A 20,456-nucleotide genomic window follows, 5' to 3' on the forward strand; every position below is an offset into this window, starting at 1 on the left:
ACTTTAGGGGGCTACCGATGGGTTAGGCCTTCAATAATATACTCATTCATGAATCATGCCATTCAATAATATATTCATTCATTAATTGTTTCATTCAATAATGGGAAAGACGCATGTTATTTTGTTTCGGAAAGTCAGTTACATACTTAAATTCTTATGGTGATTTGTTATACATCTTTAATACAATTGACGTGGCAAGAAAATAAAAATAAGTCCGTCAGATAAAAATTAAAGTTAAAAAAAAATAAAAAACCAAAATCCTCCTTACGCCCCACCCAACCCCGCATTTCTTCTTCTTCACACCTCACCCATTATCCTCTTCTTGTTCATCCTTTATTTTTCATCCAATTCTTTATTTTTCATCACAAACCTCAAAGTGTGAGACAACGAAACAACATCGGAAAACCTCCCTCCGGTAAAATGTAGTTAATAAAAATAGAGTTAATTAATAAAGAAAAGAAAACACTAAAGATATTAAAATATAATTTATCACATAACGATAGTGATGATATGACGACGAGTGTAATACACCACATACTGTGAGAGTGACGTTACACGTCTCAGAATAATATTAAATTAACTTTTAAATAGTAAAGATATGTGATAAATCGTAATGATAATTTAAATATATGACTGAGTTTTCGATACAAGTTCATAGAGAATTTATGCCTTTATCCTTCAATAATATATTCATTCATGAGTCATGTTATTCAATATTAATGTAACACCCCAGAAAATTTTTGAGCTAAGACTTGAACCATCCTTCGTTGTGAGTAGGATTTTACTAAGGGATTTAAAATTTCTTAAGTATTAACGTCAGGTCAATAGATGTAGCACCTTGAGTTTCAAAAAGAACTAAATTGGATATAGTAATATCTGAAATTTTGGGAGTTATTCTTAAGTTATGAGTTTTGGGTCAACTTGAAATGATCATAACTCCTAGAACATGATGAGTTAGATGTGCTAGAAGATACCGTAGGAAATACCTTTGAATTATCTTTCCAACGCCGCCGAGTTTTCTAAGATTCAAGGTCGGATGAGTGAGATATGGCCTTTTGATGTTAGGCTATCCAGTTAAGGAAAGTTAGCCGAAAATAGTAAGGGGTAGTTTGGTCTTTTCCTTACCAAATCAGATTTAACTCATTTTTTAGTAAGGTTTTAAGGTTCTAATCCTATTAGGTTCAATTTTATAATCCTAAAATACGCCTAGGGTTTTAGTTGAGAGTTCAAGAAGAGAAAAGAAGAGAAAAGAGGAGAGGTGCAAGCGTTCGTCGAGATTCTTGCCTGTTGTAGCGGATTTTTGCCATGGGTTTGATCCCTAAGTGGTATGTAAGCTTTCATAGTGTTGGGTTTGGTCACCCACACGCCAAACATATTATTTTCAGCGAAGTTTCATTCTCAACAAGTTGAAGGATTTAAGTTCTTGATAGGTGTTTTTGAAGTTCATTCTAAATTTTGTTTCGTTAGGGTTTTGATGATTTCTTGAGATGAAAGTGATTGTTTTGAGTGGATTAGTGTGTACTTAGGTTGGGTGATTGAATCTAAGGAAAATTTGAGAAAAGAAATCGATTTAAGATCAGAAAATGAGACCAAAAGTTCGTCAGATTTTTGCCTAAGGAACAGGTCGCGCGATGCGCCCCCATAGTGCTAGGAAGGCTGGGGCGGTGAGCCAGATTTGAGCCCCAGTAAGTTGGGGCTGGCGCGGCCCGCCCGGGATGCGCCTTGATCGTCGTTTTTTACCAGTTTTTCGTCATTTTGTCCATTTAAGTCTTTCTAAAGTGTTTTAGCACTTCCTATTGATTCTAACTACTCTAAATGACTTCTAAACATCTAGAAATCATCCAGAAACATGAATCATAACCTTGAATTCATAATTCATAATTCAAATTTAAAGTAGAGTTGAGAGTTAAGTTTTGAGAATTCTTTCGAACATGCTAAGAAAGTCCCTTTGAGTCATTTTGTCGAGTCTTCTACAACTTCTAGTAACTTGTTTCAAGACTCGAGTAAGTGAGCATGAGAGTGGGGAGAATGTATTCATGAGTCTATTTTGTCATTATGAGATCTTTCATATCATGAACCATAACTCTTGAATTCATAATTCACATTCAAGAGAGAGTTAAAAGTAAAGTTCAAGAAAGTCTTTGAGTTCAATTGTGAATCCTTTGAGATCAACTATCAATTTGAACTAAGTTTTGAGGTAGTAAGTATGAGAATGATAAGAGTTGTATCATGAGTTCCATAATGTTATGTAGACCTACAAGTCAAGTCGTTCATGCCTATAAATTCCGCATGAACTTCATAAGTTGAGTAGCTATGAGAGGAGTAATATCTCCATGTCCTAAGTCTTAAGTATTGAGTTTCTAACCCAAGAAGTCTATGAGTTGAGCTGTTCATGGCAATAATTCTGCACGAACATTATAAGTCGAACAATCTTGAGATGAGAAGTATCTTTGAGTCCTTGAGTTGAGTAGTTCATGCTCATAATTCCGCATGAACCCTCTGAGTTGAGCATTCTTGAAATGAGTAGTATCATTGAAGTAATTTGAGTTCTATCTATAGTTATTGAAAAGCTTGCATTGAGTCGTTGATGTCCATAATTCGGCGTGAACCATATTTTAAGAAGTTTTTACAAATGTTTATACATTGTTTTTAAGACTTAAGCTTCAAAGTTGAGTAAAGAGTAAGAGTAAAGTTCATTTTCTTTAAAATGATATATGGGAACTAAGTATTCCCAAGAGTAAATGCTTTCACATTTAAAATGAGAGGAAACTGAGATTTCCAAAAGAGTTTTGAGCAAGAAAGGGAACATTGTTTCCAAGAGAGCTTTTAAGTTAAGTTTTGAGTAATTATCTCAAACCAAAGAAAGAAATTGTTTTAAAACATATGAGCTAAGTATATTTTTGGGAGTAGTATTGAGCACCGATATGGGGATGCGAGTTCATATTAAATCAAGTCTCCATAAACCATGTAGCCATCATGGATATTAATGGGTCATACTTTTTAGATGATCACATAAGTTAAGCTAGTGGATCCACTAAGTTAAGTAGTTTAATATGACGGCAAAGTATAAGACAGTATGACAGCGTGATGGTAAGAACGTTGTATCACCACTTAGGCTCATCGTGGTGGTTGTCGGTTAGAGAATCTCCCACAGAAACTATATTACTTTAATATATAAGTAAAGTTGATTTTGTTATTGCATTCCTAAGAAAGAAAGTTTTAAGTATCTTGGGTCTGTAATACAAGGAAGTGGCGACATCGATGATGATGTCACACATCGTATTAGGGTTGCTTGGATGAAATGGAGGCTTGCCTGTGGAGTCTTGTGTGATAAGAAAATTCCACTTAGACTTAAAGGTAAGTTCTACAGAGTGGTAGTTAGACCGGCCTTGTTGTATGGAGCGGAGTGTTGGCTAGTCAAGAACTCACATGTTCAGAAAATGCAGGTTGCGGAGATGAGGATGTTGAGATGGATGTGTGGGCACACTAGGAGTGATAAGATTAGGAATGAAGTTATTCGGGAGAAGTTGGGAGTGGCCTCTGTGGTGGACAAGCTGAGGGAAGCGAGACTGAGATAGTTTGGTCATGTGAAGAGACGGTGCGCAGACGCCCCAGTGAGGAGGTGTGAGGGGCTGGTTGTAGAGGGTACGCGGAGGGGTAGAGGTAGGCCTAAGAAGTATTGGGGAGAGGTGATTAGACAGGACTTGGCTCAGCTTCACATTACCGAAGACATGACTCTAGATAGGAAGGAGTGGAAGTCGCATATTAAGGTTGAAGGTTAGTAGGGCTAGCGTGTTGTCTCTCCTTGCAAGGGTAGGGGTTGTTAGCGTGTGTAGTAGTCCTAGTCTTGCACTTGCAGTTCTTGTCTGTGATATCGATAGCCTTATGTTGTTTAATGCGTTTCACTTCTCTCATTGTTTATTGATGTTACTGTCTTCCTTTGTTGATTGTATACTATCTTTCGTATTGGATGGTATGTATATACACTGTTTTTCTCGCCTTTTACTTGGATTTGATGTACCTAAGCTGAGGGTCTTTCGGAAACAGTCTCTCTACCTCGCATGAGGTAGTGGCAAGGTCTGCGTACACTCTACCCTCCCCAGACCCCACCTAGTGGGATTTCACTGGGTATGTTGTTGTTGTTGTTGTATAAAGCTTTCCATATTTTGCCTGTGTATTGTTGCTTTATATTGAGTTGAGTATCCAGAGTTGAGTACCCAGAGTCGAATATCATATCTCTGAGTTGAGTATCTTATCCTTGAATACTTCTGTGTTGAGTAAGTTTGAGTAGTTTTGAGTATTTCTTGAGTTGAGTAAGTTTGAAAAGAGGTAAGTATGTCTCATTTTTATCAAGTTTCAAGTTTATGTTTATGTTTTAGAATTCCCCTTACATGCTCGTACATTCCACATACTGAGCCATTTGGCATGCAATTCGATTGATCGATTCAGAGTCCCGAACCGAAGCCCAAGCCCATACTCTGACTAAGAAGAGTGGAAGTTCCTACCCTGGGAACATTGACATACGATCTTTCCGGATTAGGGAGCAGAGTATGAACCTGGATATCTTTTCATGATGCAGACACAAGTATTCAGGATCATCAACATGAGATTTGTTGATACATCCGGGAGTTCGAGTTAGCTATGGTGAGTCTCCTTATTTTCGAAGGATTTCATTTACTTTTTAGTTTAGTCAGGATGTTATGGGCCTTGTCCCGACTTCCATCTTTATCAGTTAGAGGCTTCATAGATAGTCAGTATAGTTGAGAAGTCTGTATTATTCATTTATTTTATTAAATGTTTTAAAGACTTAAGGTGCCTATTTTATGGCGAGTCGAATATATTATTTTTATTCTAAGTTGTTCATTTGAGTTAATGTTTTACAAAGTTGAGTTTATTGAATTTTATTTCAGTTTTAAGCTTTTGCATGCTTAAGTTAGTCTTCCGCATGTAGTCAGTCAGGATGAGGGTTCTTTTGGGGACCAGCAATGGTCTTTGAGTGCCGGCCACATCCAGGGTGTAGACTCGGGTCGTGACAATTAATATACTCATTCATGAGTGTCATTCAATAATATACTCAATATTCATGATTCATGTCCAATGTTTCACATAAGAAAGTCAAAATGTTTGGATAAAAGGTTTGTACCACATTTCTATGATTGTAATTATATGATTGTAACATCTCGCAATTTGAAATAACTAAGAAGAAGATTATAATTGGAAATAGTCATTTTTTTTAAAGAATTAAAATCTGGAAATTTGTTAAGTGAGGAAAAGTGAGTTTTTGGTCAACTTCAAATGATCATAACTCCTAACTCAGGACGAGTTAGGTGTAATTCCAGATCTGGTTGGAAATCCCTTGGAATGATCTTTCCAACGCTGCCAAGTTTACGCGATTCCGAGTTTGTATGAGCAAGTTATGCCCTTTGGAAATTAGGCTGTTGGATTAAGAAAATGTCCGAAACCAAGATTTTAAAGGGTATTTTAGTCTTTTCACTACCCTATTATTTTAATCCGATTTTAGGAGATTAATATGGGTCAATTCAGAACTTAGGCAGTTTTAGAATTTGGGATTTCACCCTAGGGCTAAGGAGAAGGAGAAGAGAAAAGAAGAAGAAGAAAAGAGCAAGATTCGCCAAGATCGCTCTAGTTTGATCGTGGTTTCGCCAAAGATTTACTTTGATCAGGTATGTGAGGCTCTCATAACGTTGGGATCGTTCTCCCATGTGCCAAGCATATAAATTTCAGTTTGGATTCGTCCTAAAAGTGTTTGAATGTTGATGATCTTGAAACCTATTCTTGAATTCATATATTATTCTTGAATTTGATTGAGTTGGGAAGTTTCTGAGTTCGTTACGTCACATTATAGAGTCGTTTTGAGTTAGGTTCTTAGGTACGTTTGTTGGGTATCCGTTTATAAAATTAATTTAAGAAAAAGAATCGAGTTTGGGCGAATTGGGGCTGGAAAATGAAGAAGAGTGCTTGCGCGTCACGCTCCTGGTCCCAAATTTTGAAAATTTTTGCTTCACGTCGCAGAGCTGACACGAGGTGTTCTGCCTCAAAAGATGATTTTCGCGTCGCAAACTCTCCTTCGTATTTTGATGTTCGGTCTTTTCTCATGTTTAGTTATCTAAAACCATTCCTAAACAACATGAGATTTTTCCAATCACAAATCTTAATCCTTGAATCCATAATTCAATTCAAGGATCAGTTAAGAGCCAAGTCAAGATCAGTTAAGAGTCAAAGTCAAGAGAAGTCAAGAGTCAAGTTAAGATAAGTTCTTAAAGTTTTCAAAAAGTCTTTCACAAATGTTTTAACTTTGTTTTAAGACTTAAGTTTTGAGTTCAGTAAAGAGTAAAGTTGAAGTTCTTTTCTTCAAAAAAACATATAGGGACTAAGTATTTCCCAAAAAGATTTAAAATGTTTTACACATTTAATAAGAGCGGAAACTGAGATTTCCAAAGGGCCTTCGGGCTAGTTTTTAGAAAAGAGTAATAGCTTTCTAAATGAAGCAAGCAGGGAAACTGAGAGTTCCAAGATAGCCTTCGAGCTAAGTTTTGAGCACTAATCTCAAATCACAGAAGAAGTATGTTTTTAAACATAAAGAGCTAGTATATTTTTGGGAGTAGTATTGAGCACCGATGGGGAAGAGTTCATACAACTATCATCCCCCTTAAACCATTTAGCCATCATGAGTAGAAAAGGGTCATACTTTTTGGATGAACCCTTTTAGAAGTAGACTAGTGGATCAATTAGGCAGTTCAGGTCTTATACCTTTGGCCGGGTATCGGATGCGCTGGCAGCATGAGGAAGATGGGTGTATCATCACTATAGCTCTTAAGTGATAGTTGTCGGTTAGAGAAACTACCACTGAAGTATTGTATTTTTATATACATCAATTTATTTGTATTTTTACATACATCTCAGAGTTATTTGTATATTTGCATACATACAGAGTTGATAGCATTTTTTCAAACAGCTTTTCTTTATATTGCACTTTCTTTTAAACTACTTTATATTGAAATGAGTTCAGTCAGGTTGAGTTGAGTTGAGCCAGGTAAGTTCTTCAGTTTCTCTTATATTCTTTCTAGCCTATGTTGTTTTAGCATTCCAACTCGCATACTCGTACATTCAATGTACTGATACCAGTTTTCCTGCATCGTATTATGATGCAGATACAGGTAACTAGGATCAGCATCCAACGCCTCGTTGATCAGGTTCAGCACTCAGAGTCAGTTGGCGAGCCTTCTTGCATTCCGGATGATCCATTTCATTGCTTTCTAGTTTAGTTCATTAGGATGTTATGGGGCCTGTCCCGACATCCATCTCAGTTGTTTAGAGGCTTCATAGACAGATAGACAGTCATTTAGTCATTTCAGTTGTCTTTACTTTTCATTTCATATGTTAAAGACTTGAGTTTGCTTGTATTGCCAGTTGAATGTTCTTTTATAACATTCTAGTTACTTCATGAATGTATGTGATGAATTAAGTCTTCTGTTGAGTTAAGTAAGCCAGGCTAAGGGTTCGCTCGGGGTCAGCAATGATCTTCGAGTGCCAGTCCCGCCCAGGGCGTAGGATCGGGGCGTGACAAATTTGGTATCAGTGCCCAGAGTTCAAGAGTCCTAGAGAGTCTATGAAGCCGTGTCTGTAGAGTCCTAGTTATCTGTGTGAAGCGCGCCATATCTATAATTAGAAGGCTGCAACATTTAGGAACTATCTCACTTCTTTCAAACCCATTTTATGCATAGAGCTTGATCTCTAAAAGTTTCCCTCTAATTCGTGCTTGCACGTGTTTCAGATAATCATGCCTCTACAAAGAGCAGTCAGAGGTCGTCCAGCTAGGAGGAATGTTGAGGAGCAAGAACTACCCAATGCACTTGAAGTGCAACCGCAAGGAGAAGTCTCTAATGCTGAGTTCAGAGAGGCTATTAGAATGCTCAGTCAGGTTGTGACCAATCAAGTTGGACAGCAGAGAGGAGCTCGACAAGTAGAGGCTGACACTTCGAGGATTCGTGAGTTCCTGAGAATGAACCCCCCAAGTTTTACCGGTTCGAGCACTGCAGAGGACCTAGAGAACTTCATTGAGGAACTGAAAAATGTGTTTGATGTGATGCATGTTACTGATACTGTGAAAGTTGAGCTAGCTGCATATCAGATAAAGAATATTGCTAGGACTTGGTTTGATCAGTGGAAAGGGGATAAAGCTGAGAATGCACCACCTGCGAGTTAGGCATGTTTTGAAGAGGCTTTCTTGGGGAGTTTCTTTCCCCGGGAACTGAAAGAGGCCAAGGTACGTGTGTTCTTTACACTTAAGCAAGATTATTTAAGTGTGCATGAGTATGGGTGGAATTTCACCCAACTATCTCGCTATGCTCCTGAAATGGTTGCGGACATGAGGGGTACGATGAGATTGTTTGTTTCTGGTTTGGACCTTCTATCAAGCAAAGAGGGCCGGGCAGAAATGCTTATTGGGGACATGAACATTTAGAGGTTGATGGTTTATGTGCAGTAGGTAGAGGAAGATAAGCTGAGAGATAGAGGGGAGTTCAAGAACCAAGAGGTCTAAGAAAGTGAATGAGTCTGGGCAGCAGAAGAGTAATGCCAACCGGTTGACTTTCCAGCAGAAGCAAAAGGGACCTGCTCCATCATCTACTAGTGCACATGCACCTAAGAGTAAGGGTGAGTACTATGGTCAGAATTCTAGAGCTAAGCCTGCTTATTCTCAGGCAGTGTGGCGCAAGGGGGTAGTAAGCCTCCTGCCTGCGCCAAGTGTGGTAGGAACCATTCAGGTGTTTGTTGTGAGGGCTCCAGTGGTTGTTTCAAGTGTGGTCAGAGTAGGTATTTCATACGAAAGTGTCCAAAGAATAAGCAGGGTAATGGGGGCAATAGAGCCAAGTCTTCTTCAATCGCTCCACCAGATAGGACTGTACATAGATGAGCTACTTTTGATACTGGCGGAGGAATAAACCGATTGTATGCTCTCAATAATCGCCAGGAGCAAGAGGAATCGCCAGATGTTGTCACTGGTATGATTTAAGTCTTTGATTTTACTGTTTATGTTTTGCTAGACCCAGGAGCAAGTTTGTCTTTTGTAAATCCTTATGTTGCTATGAATTTTGATGTTATTCCTGAGCTACTTAGTGAACCATTCAGTGTTTCCACACCTGTTGGTGAGTCTATTCTAGCAGAGAGAGTCTATCGTGATTGTTCCGTTTTCGTCAATCACAAGAGTACCATGGCTGATTTAATTGAGTTAGACATGGTAGTCTTTGATGTCATTCTTGGTATGGACTGGCTTCATGTATGTTATGCCTCAGTTGATTGTAGAACGCGAGTTGTCAAGTTTCAGTTTCCAAATGAACCAGTCTTAGAGTGGAAAAACAGTTCAGCAGTGCCTAAGGGTCATTTCAATTCGTACCTTAAGGCAAGGAAGTTAGTTTCTAAGGGGTGTGTCTATCACTTAGTCCAAGTTAATGACTCAAGTGTTAAGGTACCTCTTATTCAGTCAGTTTCAGTAGTGAATGAGTTTCCAGAAGTCTTTCCAGATGATCTTCCCGGAGTCCCTCCTGAGAGAGATCTAGATTGACTTTGGTATAAATCTTGTTCCAGATACTCGTCATATATCTATTTCACCATATAAAATGGCACCAGCATAGTTGAAAGAGCTTAAGAAACAGTTGAAAGACCTTTTAGAGAAAGGCTTTATTCGACCAAGTGTCTCACCTTGGGGCGCTCCGATCTTGTTTGTGAGAAAGAAAGATGGTTCCCTTAGAATGTGTATAGATTACCGTCAGTTGAATAAGGTTACCATCAAGAATAAGTATCCTCTTCCAAGAATTGATAATTTTTTCGATCAGCTTCAGGTGTTTCCTGTTTCTCGAAAATTGACCTCAGATCAGGCTATCTTCAGTTAAGAGTAAGGGATTGTGATATTCCAAAGACAACTTTCAGAACTAGATATGGTCATTATGAGTTTTTGGTCATGTCCTTTGGGTTAACTAATGCACCAGCAGCGTTCATGGATCTTATGAATAGAGTCTTCAAGCCTTATTTAGATATGTTTGTTATCGTCTTCATTGATGACATACTAATCTATTCAAGGAATAAAGAAGATCATGTTAGTCATCTCAGAATAGTTCTTCAGACTTTGAAAGATAAGGAATTATATGTCAAGTTCTCTAAGTGTGAGTTTTGGCTTGAGTTTGTGGCGTTCTTGGGCCACATAGTTTTCGGTGATGGGATTAGAGTTTATACTCAAAAAATCGAGGCAGTGCAGAATTGACCTAGATCCACATCTCCAACTGATATTAGGAGTTCCTTGGATTTGGCTGGCTATTATAAAAGGTTTGTAGAGGGGTTCTCATCCATTTCGTCACCTTTGACGAAGTTGACTCAGAAAACATTGAAATTTCAATGGTCTGAAGATTATGAGAAAAGCTTTCAGGAATTGAAGAAGAGGTTGACAACTGCTTCAGTTTTGACCTTACCGAAAGGTACTCAAGGTTTTGTGGTGTATTGTGATGCATCTAGAGTTGGCTTGGGTTGTGTTTTAATGCAGAATGGCAAAGTTATAGCTTATGCCTCCAGACAGTTAAAAGTTCATGAGAAGAACTACCCAACCCATGACTTAGAGTTGACTGTTGTAGTATTTACTTTGAAGATATGGCATCATTATTTGTATGGTGTTCATGTTGATGTATTCATTGATCACAAGAGCTTACAATAGGTGTTCACGCAGAGAGAGCTCAATCTCAGACAAAGGAGGTAGTTAGAATTACTCAAGGCCTACGACATGAGTATTCTTTACCACCCAGGTAAGGCTAATGTTGTTGATCATGCCTTAAGCAGGTTGTCTATGGGTAGTACCACCCATCTTGAGGAAGAGAAGAAATAACTAGCCAAAGATGTGCACAGACTTGCATGCTTGGGAGTTAGACTTATGGATTCCACAAAAGGAGGAATAGTGGTGACGAATGGGGCTGAGTCATCACTAGTGTCAAAAGTGAAAGAGAAGTAAGAACAAGACCCAATTTTGCTAGACTTAAAAGCAAATGTTCATTAGCAAAGAGTTTTAGCTTTTGAACAAGAGGGAGATGGTGTATTGAGATATCAAGGTAGATTGTGCGTACCTATGATGGATGGACTCCATGAGAGGATTATGGAGGAAGCTCATAGCTCCAGATATTCCATTTATCCGGGTTCCACAAAGATGTATCGTGACAATTAATATACTCATTCATGAGTGTCATTCAATAATATACTCGATATTCATGATTCATGTCCAATGCTTCACATAAGAAAGTCAAGATGCTTGGATAAAAGGTTTGTACCACATTTCTATGATTGTAATTATATGATCCTATAAATTCAATTTTTATGTTTGACACAAAACTCTAATTTTATGGGATCACATCGAGTAATTCACAGGCAGATTCAATGTTAAATTTTCACTAAAGAGATTTAAAGTATGTATCATCTCTCCATAATTTCGATATTTGTAAATTTCAAAAATATTACTAAGGTAAAATGAGAGAGAAAATAATTAATTTTGTTTAAACTTCTAAAATAAACGACTACTTTTAAAATTCACGACATATAACTTGAGACAGAAAGATCACTAAAGTCTGGAAAAAAAGGTAAGGTCTCGCTTTCCTTTGCCACTCAAGTGTACGATATCTGTTGTGCTTAGGCCCCTTCTTCCCTTACCTAATGAAAGAGTCCACCACCTGCAAGAGGTAGGACATGTATTTCTGGAGAGTCATTTGGATAACTATGGGTATTTATGACTTGACCCTTCATAATCCCAAGAGTTTTTTGGATAACTATTAGGGTATTTATGACTTGACCCTTCATAATCCCAAGAAACCAAAAAGGATTTTGCTCCTCTCCATTTTTTTTTCTTCATTTTTTTCAAGTATTTATTTGGATAAGATACACATGTTATAAATTTAAATCAAGAATTGAGATTTAATAAAGAGTTTAACTTGTATTCATCGTCGGTGTATACTTTTTTTACACTGACACATACTTTTAAGGTAAGTTTCTTTTTTATTATTAATATTTTTGTTTTATAAAATATAAATATCAAATATAGTAATATAAGGTAATTAGGATTCTAATTCTATTTTACCCATTAGTTTAGGATTCTCTTTCCTTACTAAACGAAAGTACCATGTTTGTTTTACCCATATACTTTTACAGAATTTCCTTTAACCATACTGTTGCTTCTCTTCTTTAATAGCAGTGAACCAAATTATAAGCATCCACCATTAAAACAGTTTAAAGAGAAACTATTATCAACAGAATTCATAAGAGATAATTTGTGCCGTAGATAAGAGATAATGTAATACAATTTCAGATTTTGTTAACTTGTGAATTATTTTTGGACTTTAAGTCTAAACTAGCAACAAGAACTATGACGCCACAATTTCAATCAAGTTGGGATTAGCTATATGAATCTTTATTGACCATATTGCTCCATTTAAGACATCTCAGGCTGTTCTTTTAAACTCTTGAAAGTTATGTTGTATTGTTGTGCACTCTTTGTAGACATAGAACTGATCTTGGGAATTCAGTTAAGTTTATGGATCTCTTGTGGTTTGTGGCATGGAGGGATAGAATTTGTGAATGTGATTTATTTAGGTTTTTTTTAGCAAAATATGATAGAATAAGTTTTTATAACAAGCAGTTCTCCCTTTTGTTGATAATTATGTTGCCCAAGCCTCAGATCCTATGTGGCTTTATGTATCATTAAAGTTAAACTCTAGAATAATCTCACATTGTTAACGAGCCTAATGTAGAGTAGTGTGGCTTCACTTAGCAGTGAACCAGCAACTGCCTTATCAACAACAACAACTTGGACCCCAATAACTCATCTTTTATAGAAGGTACAAGTTTTGCTACTAATAAATGCCCATACAATTTTATATTCACTACAATTATTGTGTATGTTTCCTGTTACCACTGTGAGACTCATTAAGATATACAAATTTAATTATTGTGAACCTTATCACTAAATATTCTAAAGCATTAAACTTGAATGGGTGGTCTAATATGTTAAAAAATAGAAACTGAAGTTCAAGAGGAGATATTAGATTAATCAAGAGGAGGAGTTCTTTAAGAACAATTTTTAGAAACAATGCTATTAAGTTCAAGTATTTTTCAAATTGTAGTATATTAAATATAATAAACAATGAAAATTATGCATTCATAAGTTGAATAGTGTTCATTGTACATATATTTGTGACATGGAAGAATTCCAAAAGAGAAGGGCAAAAAAAAAAAATCCACCAAACTCCATTAAGAAAGAAAACAGAGGAATCTTGATAATTGGTGAAGTGACGAACAAAATGTTAAATAACGGCAACGAACCTGATTACACGTATTTTGTAAATTTGAAATAGATAAAAATAACGAATAAATAATTACCATGAATTATGTTGATAATAGTTTCTCTTTAAACTGTTTTAATGGTGGATGCTTGAAACTTGCTTCACTGCTATTGAAGAAGAGAAGCAACAATACGGTTAAAGGAAATTCTGTAAAAATACACGGGTAAAACAAACATGGTAATTTCGTTTAGTAAGGAAAGAGAATCCTAAACTAATGGGTAAAATAAAATTAGAATCCTAATTACCTTATATTACTATATTTGATATTTGTATTTTATAAAATAAAATTAATAATAATAAAAAAGAAACTTGCCTTAAAAGTATGTGTTAGTGTAAAAAAAGTATACACCGACGGTGGATACAAGTTAAAAGTTTAACTTGTATCCACCGTCGGTGTATACTTTTTTTACACTGATACATACTTTTAAGGCAAGTTTCTTTTTTATTATTATACACCGACAGTGGATACAAGTTAAACTCTTTATGAAATCTCAATCCTTGATTTAAATCTATAACATGTTTATCTTATCCAAATAAATATTTGAAAAAAATGAAGAAAAAGAAAATGGAGAGGAGCAAAATCCTTTTTTGGATTCTTGGGATTATGAAGGGTCAAGTCATAAATATCCCAATAGTTATCCAAATGACTCTCCGACTTTAGTGGTCTTTCCGTCTCAAGTTATATGTCGTGAATTTTTAAAAGTAGTCGTTTATTTTAGAAGTTTAAATAAAATTAATTACTTTCTCTCTCATTTTACCCTTAGTAATAGTTTTGAAATTTATAAAATAAAAATATTAATAAAAAAAAAAAAAAACTTGCCTGAAAAGTATGTGTTAGTGTAAAAAAAGTATACACCGACAGTGAATACAAGTTAAACTCCTTGATTTAAATCTTTAACATGTGTATCTTATCCAAATAAATACTTGGAAAAAATGAAGAAAAAGAAAATGGAGAGGGGCAAAATCCTTTTTGGATTCTTGGGATTATGAAGGGTCTAGTCATAAATACTGTGGTGGTCTATCGTTTGGTAGAGTGTATAAGAATAATGCAAAACATAATCCATTAGTAATGTTTGCATTAGTAGTGCTTGCATTAGTAATACTTGCATTAGTTATGCAAGCATTATTTCTTATACGATACATTGTTTGGTTTGATGTATTAAAAATAACAAATCTTGCATAATTTCTATTAAAAAATATATGTTTACAAATATACCCTTCACACTTTATTTATTTGTACACTTCCTTTGCAACAAAGTTCTTTGCTAAAACATCAAAAAAAAATCTTTGCTAAAACATCATTAACTCTTCTTCTTCTTCTTCTTCTTCTTCTTCTTCTTTTAAATAATATTAAATAGTTGTACTATTGCGTCAAAATATTTTTGTGGAAAGTTGGCAAATATTTTTTTTTATCAAATTTATCGTCACAATAGTAAAAATTTTGATTAAATTATATTGAAATTGAATATTATTTTTTTTACAAAAAAAAGATACTTAAGAGGTCATAAAGCCTATTAAGACACCAAAAAATTAAAAGACACCGAAAAGCAAATCAAAATAAAAACAAAAACTTATGACAACAAAGAAAATGAAAAAGCTTTAAGGGTAGTTTTGTAAATATTTAATTTAATGCAAGTGTTAAAATGTTATGTACTACTAATACCTAGAATTCCTTGGTATTAGCAATACACAAGTTAATACACAATAGAGTGTATAACTGTCACGCCCCAAGTCTACACCCTGGACGTGGCCGGCACTCGAAGATCATTGATGACCTCAAGCGAACCCTTGGCCTGGCTTACTGACTTAGTGGAAGACTATAAGCAATAAGAAAGGAATTCAAATGCTAAACAACTTAACTGCCTCAAACTGAACTCATAACGTTTTGAAAATAAACATTTAACTTAGCCAAAATGGCAATTAAAATCTTAACATATGAAATGAATGTAAAGACATCTGACTACTAATTGTCTATGAAGCCTCTAAAACAAAGAGGGATGTCGGGACAGGACCCCCGATCATCCCTACATCTGTAAGACTAGAAAGCAAATAAAGGAGTCCTTCGGAATGCAAGAAGGCTCACCAACAGACTCTGAATGCTGAAGCTGGATCAACGAGGCACTAGATGTTAATCCTGGTTACCTGTGTCAGCATCATGATACGATGCAGGCCAACTGGCATCAGCACATTGAATGAACGAGTATGCGAGTTGGAATGCTAAAACAACAAAGGTTTGAAAGAGATTATGAAAGAAACACTTACCTTGGCTCTACTCAACTCCTGAATACTTAACTAAACTCATTTCATTGTAAAGTAGTTTTAAAACAAGTGCAATATAAAGAAAAAGGAAAATTGTTTAAAACATGTTGTCAATTCATAATCATAACATCATAAAAGACAAACCATGCTTCCTCTCAAAGTCTACTTGTGCAATGCATGAATGAAGTCTCATACCCCCACTCACACTAAGAAGAACCCCTTGAGGAACCATGCAACTATATATTATTGTGGGAGTTTCTCTAACCGACAACCATCACTTAAGAACTATAATGATGATACAGCGTTATTAGCCCCACGCTGCCCGAGCCATCCTATACCTTGTCGTGGTATAGGACCTGAACTACCTAATGGATCCACTAGTCTTTTGTGAAAAGGATTCATCTAAAAAGTATGACCCTTTTCTACCCATGATGGCTACATGGTTTATGGAGACTTGAGTTAATATACTTAGCTCATATGTTTTAAAAACAACTTCTTCTATGATTTGAGATTAGTGCTCAAAAACTTAGCTCAAAGGCTATCTTGGAAATCTCAGTTTCCCTGCTTGCTTCATTTAGAAAGCTATTTCTCTTTTCTAAAAACTAGCCCGAAGGCTCTTTGGAAATCTCAGTTTCAGTACAAATTATTCTTTATTAGATTAATATTTATTTTTTCAAATATTCAAGTATTTGATTGTTACATTATTTACCTTACCTGTTCGACTGAAGAGAAAATTACTCTAAATTTTGGAAGGATGATATTTTTTTTCACTAAAGGCAAGTAAGAAAAGTTATTAATATATTTATGGAAAGTATCACGTGCAACTAAAATTGTGGGCTTAAAATATATTTTAAAAATAAGTATATGGAAGTAATTTATTATCTTAGTCGTAGTTGAAACGTACCTTTATTTTATCAAAATAAATCTCAATTACTGATTTAACTTTATAACATGCCTCCGTCCAATTAAAAACATGAAAAAAATAAAGAGAACGATAATGATGTTGAGCCAAATCCCTATAAAATACCTCACCAAATATAGCAACATATCTCAAATTGTAAGCAATGGCTGATCCTACTATCACACGTCCCTTGGCAAATTATCATTCAAGTGTTTGGGGAGATTATTTCCTTTCCTACACTCTTCAACTCACAGTATGTTTCGTTTTTTTTTTTGTGAGATAGGCTTGGTGATAAATTTGATATGTCGTATTTGTTTTTTTGTTCATATCATGATCAGTAGTAGCTAGTAGCTAGCATTATTTTCATAATTTCTCGTCCTACGATTTCTATTACCTCTCATTATTTTATGTGCTTTGGTTATCGTATTGTTTAATTATTGTTGTTGTTCCATGTTCCTATTATATGATATGTCATTTTTACTACTGAAATAGTACATGTATGGTTGTACCTCCACGAGGTAGAGGTAAGATGCACTCTACCTTCTTTTAATCCCACCTATAGAGTTATACTGATTATATTATTATTATTGTATTGCATTTGTTGCTATTTATAGGTAGTAGAACAATATATAATAACATTAAACGTTTGGTGCAGGAAATTAGTAGCCAAGAAAGAGTTGAACTTGAAGAATTGAAAGAAAAAGTCAGGCAAATGTTAGTGGAAACTCCTGATAATAGTACACAAAAACTTGTCTTGATTGACACAATCCAACAATTGGGAGTGGCATATCATTTCGAAAACGAAATCAAAACATTCATTCAGAATATTTTTGATGAATCCGAACAAAATAAAAATGAAGATAACGACGATGGTCTTTCCGTTGTTGCTCTTCGTTTTAGACTAGTGAGACGACAAAGGCATTATATGTCTTCTGGTATCGTATTTATCTAATTATCCTATGAAGCTTATTAATGTTGATTACTAATTCCTTTATGGTCAAAAGTAAAATGTTTAACGAGATGAATTTAGAATTTAATCTTTACGAATTCAAAATATAATATTTATTGTTCTTAGATGAGGCTTATAAGTTAAAACTTTAGTATATATCTCGAAAAAAGTTGTTGAATATCTAACTATGACGATAATTAATCAGATGTGTTCAAAAAATTCACCAACGACAACGGAAAATTCAAGGAAATTCTTACTAAAGATATTCAAGGCTTATTAAGTTTATACGAAGCAACACATCTAAGAGTGCACAGAGAAGAAATTCTTGAAGAAGCTCTATCTTTTACCGTTACTCATCTCAAGTCCATGAGCCCTAAATTGGACAATTCACTCAAGGTCCAAGTTAGTGAAGCCTTGTTCCAGCCCATTCATACAAATGTACCAAGAGTGGTAGCTCGTAAATACATACGTATTTACGAAAATATTGAATCGCATGACGATTTACTTTTGAAATTTGCAAAATTGGATTTCCACATTTTGCAAAAGATGCACCAAAGAGAGCTTAGTGAACTAACAAGGTAAATATATGTATCCTCTTTAATTAATCACATGTATATGTATATATATTCTCCTTATGATATATTATCCGTATAATATACATATATAGGTGGTGGAAAGATCTAGATTATTCAAACAAATATCCATATGCAAGAGACAAACTAGTGGAATGTTATTTTTGGGCAACAGGGGTGTATTTTGGGCCACAATACAAACGTGCAAGAAGAACGTTAACAAAATTAATCGTTATCATTACAATTACTGATGATCTATATGATGCTTATGCAACTTATGATGAACTTGTGCCTTACACTGATGCAGTCGAAAGGTAAAACTTATATAAACTTAATTATTAATTAAATGTGTAATGTTGTTACATTGAGTAAGAAATATATGTGTTATTTATGTATGTACAGATGTGACATTAGTGCTATGGATTTGATATCGTCCTATATGAGACCTCTTTATCAAGTCCTTTTAGATTATTTTGATGAAATGGAAGAAGAATTCACAAAAGATGGTAAAGCACACTATGTCTACTATGCCAAAATTGAGGTAAGCTAAGTTTGCTATGAATATAACTTGGCTCCATTAATCAGTTAAATCATAAATCGATATCATTTATTTTACAAACAATGCTTCTAATATATATATATTTATTTATTATTTATTTTAGATGAATAAGTGGATCAAAAGCTATCTTAAGGAAGCAGAATGGTTGAAAGATGACATTATTCCAAAATGTGAGGAATATAAGAGAAACGCTACTATAACTATTTCCAATCAAATGATTTTGATTAATTGCTTGATTGTTGCGGAGGAATTTATATCCAACACGACTTTCGAATGGATGATAAATGAGTCTTTGGTCGCTCCAGCTTCATCCCTAATCAATCGATTAAAGGACGATATTATTGGACATGAAGTAAGTATATAAATATGCTAACATATTATATAGTTTGAACTTATAAAAATAGATATTTAATTTAAATGTTATATTGTATTTGATGTAGCATGAACAACAAAGAGAACATGGAGCTTCATTCATTGAATGTTACATGAAAGAATATAAAGCTTCGAAACAAGAGGCATATGTTGAGGCTCGAAGGCAAATTGCAAATGCATGGAAAGATATTAACACTGATTATTTACATGCTACTCAAATACCAACATTTGTCCTCGAACCTGCCTTAAATCTTTCACGCCTCATAGATATTCTCCAAGAGGATGATTTTACTGATTCAAAAAACTTCCTTAAAGACACAATCACATTGTTGTTTGTTGACTCTGTCAATAGTACATCACGTGGATAATCCTATCAATCATCAAATACTGATTAATGGTTCCAAAACTTCTAAGTGGTTGTTGAAATAGTGTGTGTGGGGTGGGGTGGGGTGGAGGGGTGCTGCTTTATAATTAGTCTATTAATGTTGGCATGAGATTTTTACTTCTTGTGTGTTGTCTTTTCACTCAAATTGTAGTTGTATTGAAACTAGGATATGTCACTCCTAGTAGTTGGATTGTTGTATCAATCATTTAGAGTTTTTATGTGCTATTATCTATTGTTATTGTTAAGTGTTTGTTTTCAGAAAAAATTATCATATTTGATTTTATTTTTCTTGAAGGAAGGGCGACATATTTACCATAAATTTGGTTTTCCTTTTTTCTCAAAAGGAAATTTAAAATCTCCCAAATATGCTAATCCTTCGAGGAAAATCCTTTGGGCTTCTTGAAGATATACATAGTAACAAATAGAGGCGAAGTCTCTGAAGCTTATGAATTCAGGATTTTGGTCTTTAAAAGTTAATAAATTATAAATTAAAAAAGTGTATATATTTAATATTTTTTAAGTACAAATACAAAATTTAGACGAAAGCTATTGAGTTCGATTCCTATAGCTACAACTAACACTCCATCCCTGAATGGCAAAAATTGAAATCAAAGAAAGAGGGTTTAATACGACTTCGTTTCTATATTTTATTAAAAGAAAAATATGATCGAGTGAAAGACTCAAGCAACTTTTTTTCTTGATACTAGCTGAATCTTGCATGTATCAACACGAGCTCAATACTTTAGACAGTAATATCTATATGAGATATATAACCGAAACTATCAAATGCTAATTATTGCTTAGTATAATTTCAATAATTTTACAAACATATAACTGAAGATAATCCTATCGGAAATCTAACAAATTAGCACAATAAAACATGGATTTTTAATACAAAAATACAAAATGGAACCCCTCCATTTCCCCTTAGTTGGGGGCTTGGGGCTTCATGCAGGATATAGACTATGACATGAATGAAATCATTCCCAGTGAGAAGTTAATTCATGAATATTTCATGACACGAATTTAAATTAATGAAAATACAAAAGCTATGAAAAAGATAAAGTGGTA

The 20,456-nt window shown here is 34.8% G+C and overlaps 1 protein-coding gene across 1 annotated transcript; it reads left to right on the top strand.

The window, feature by feature from the left end:
• Positions 1-7,801: 7,801 nt before the first annotated feature.
• Positions 7,802-19,368, top strand: LOC125808679 (sesquiterpene synthase 14b-like). The gene is given in 9 exon segments (XM_049488337.1): positions 7,802-8,045; positions 8,133-8,222; positions 16,689-16,801; positions 17,204-17,483; positions 17,703-18,075; positions 18,165-18,383; positions 18,472-18,610; positions 18,732-18,980; positions 19,069-19,368. Coding segments are annotated over 9 exon segments (2,007 nt in total).
• Positions 19,369-20,456: the final 1,088 nt, after the last annotated feature.

Source organism: Solanum verrucosum, unplaced genomic scaffold (assembly GCF_900185275.1).
Source record: "Solanum verrucosum unplaced genomic scaffold, falcon-dt-bn FXZP01000218.1, whole genome shotgun sequence".
Lineage (NCBI taxonomy): Eukaryota > Viridiplantae > Streptophyta > Magnoliopsida > Solanales > Solanaceae > Solanum > Solanum verrucosum.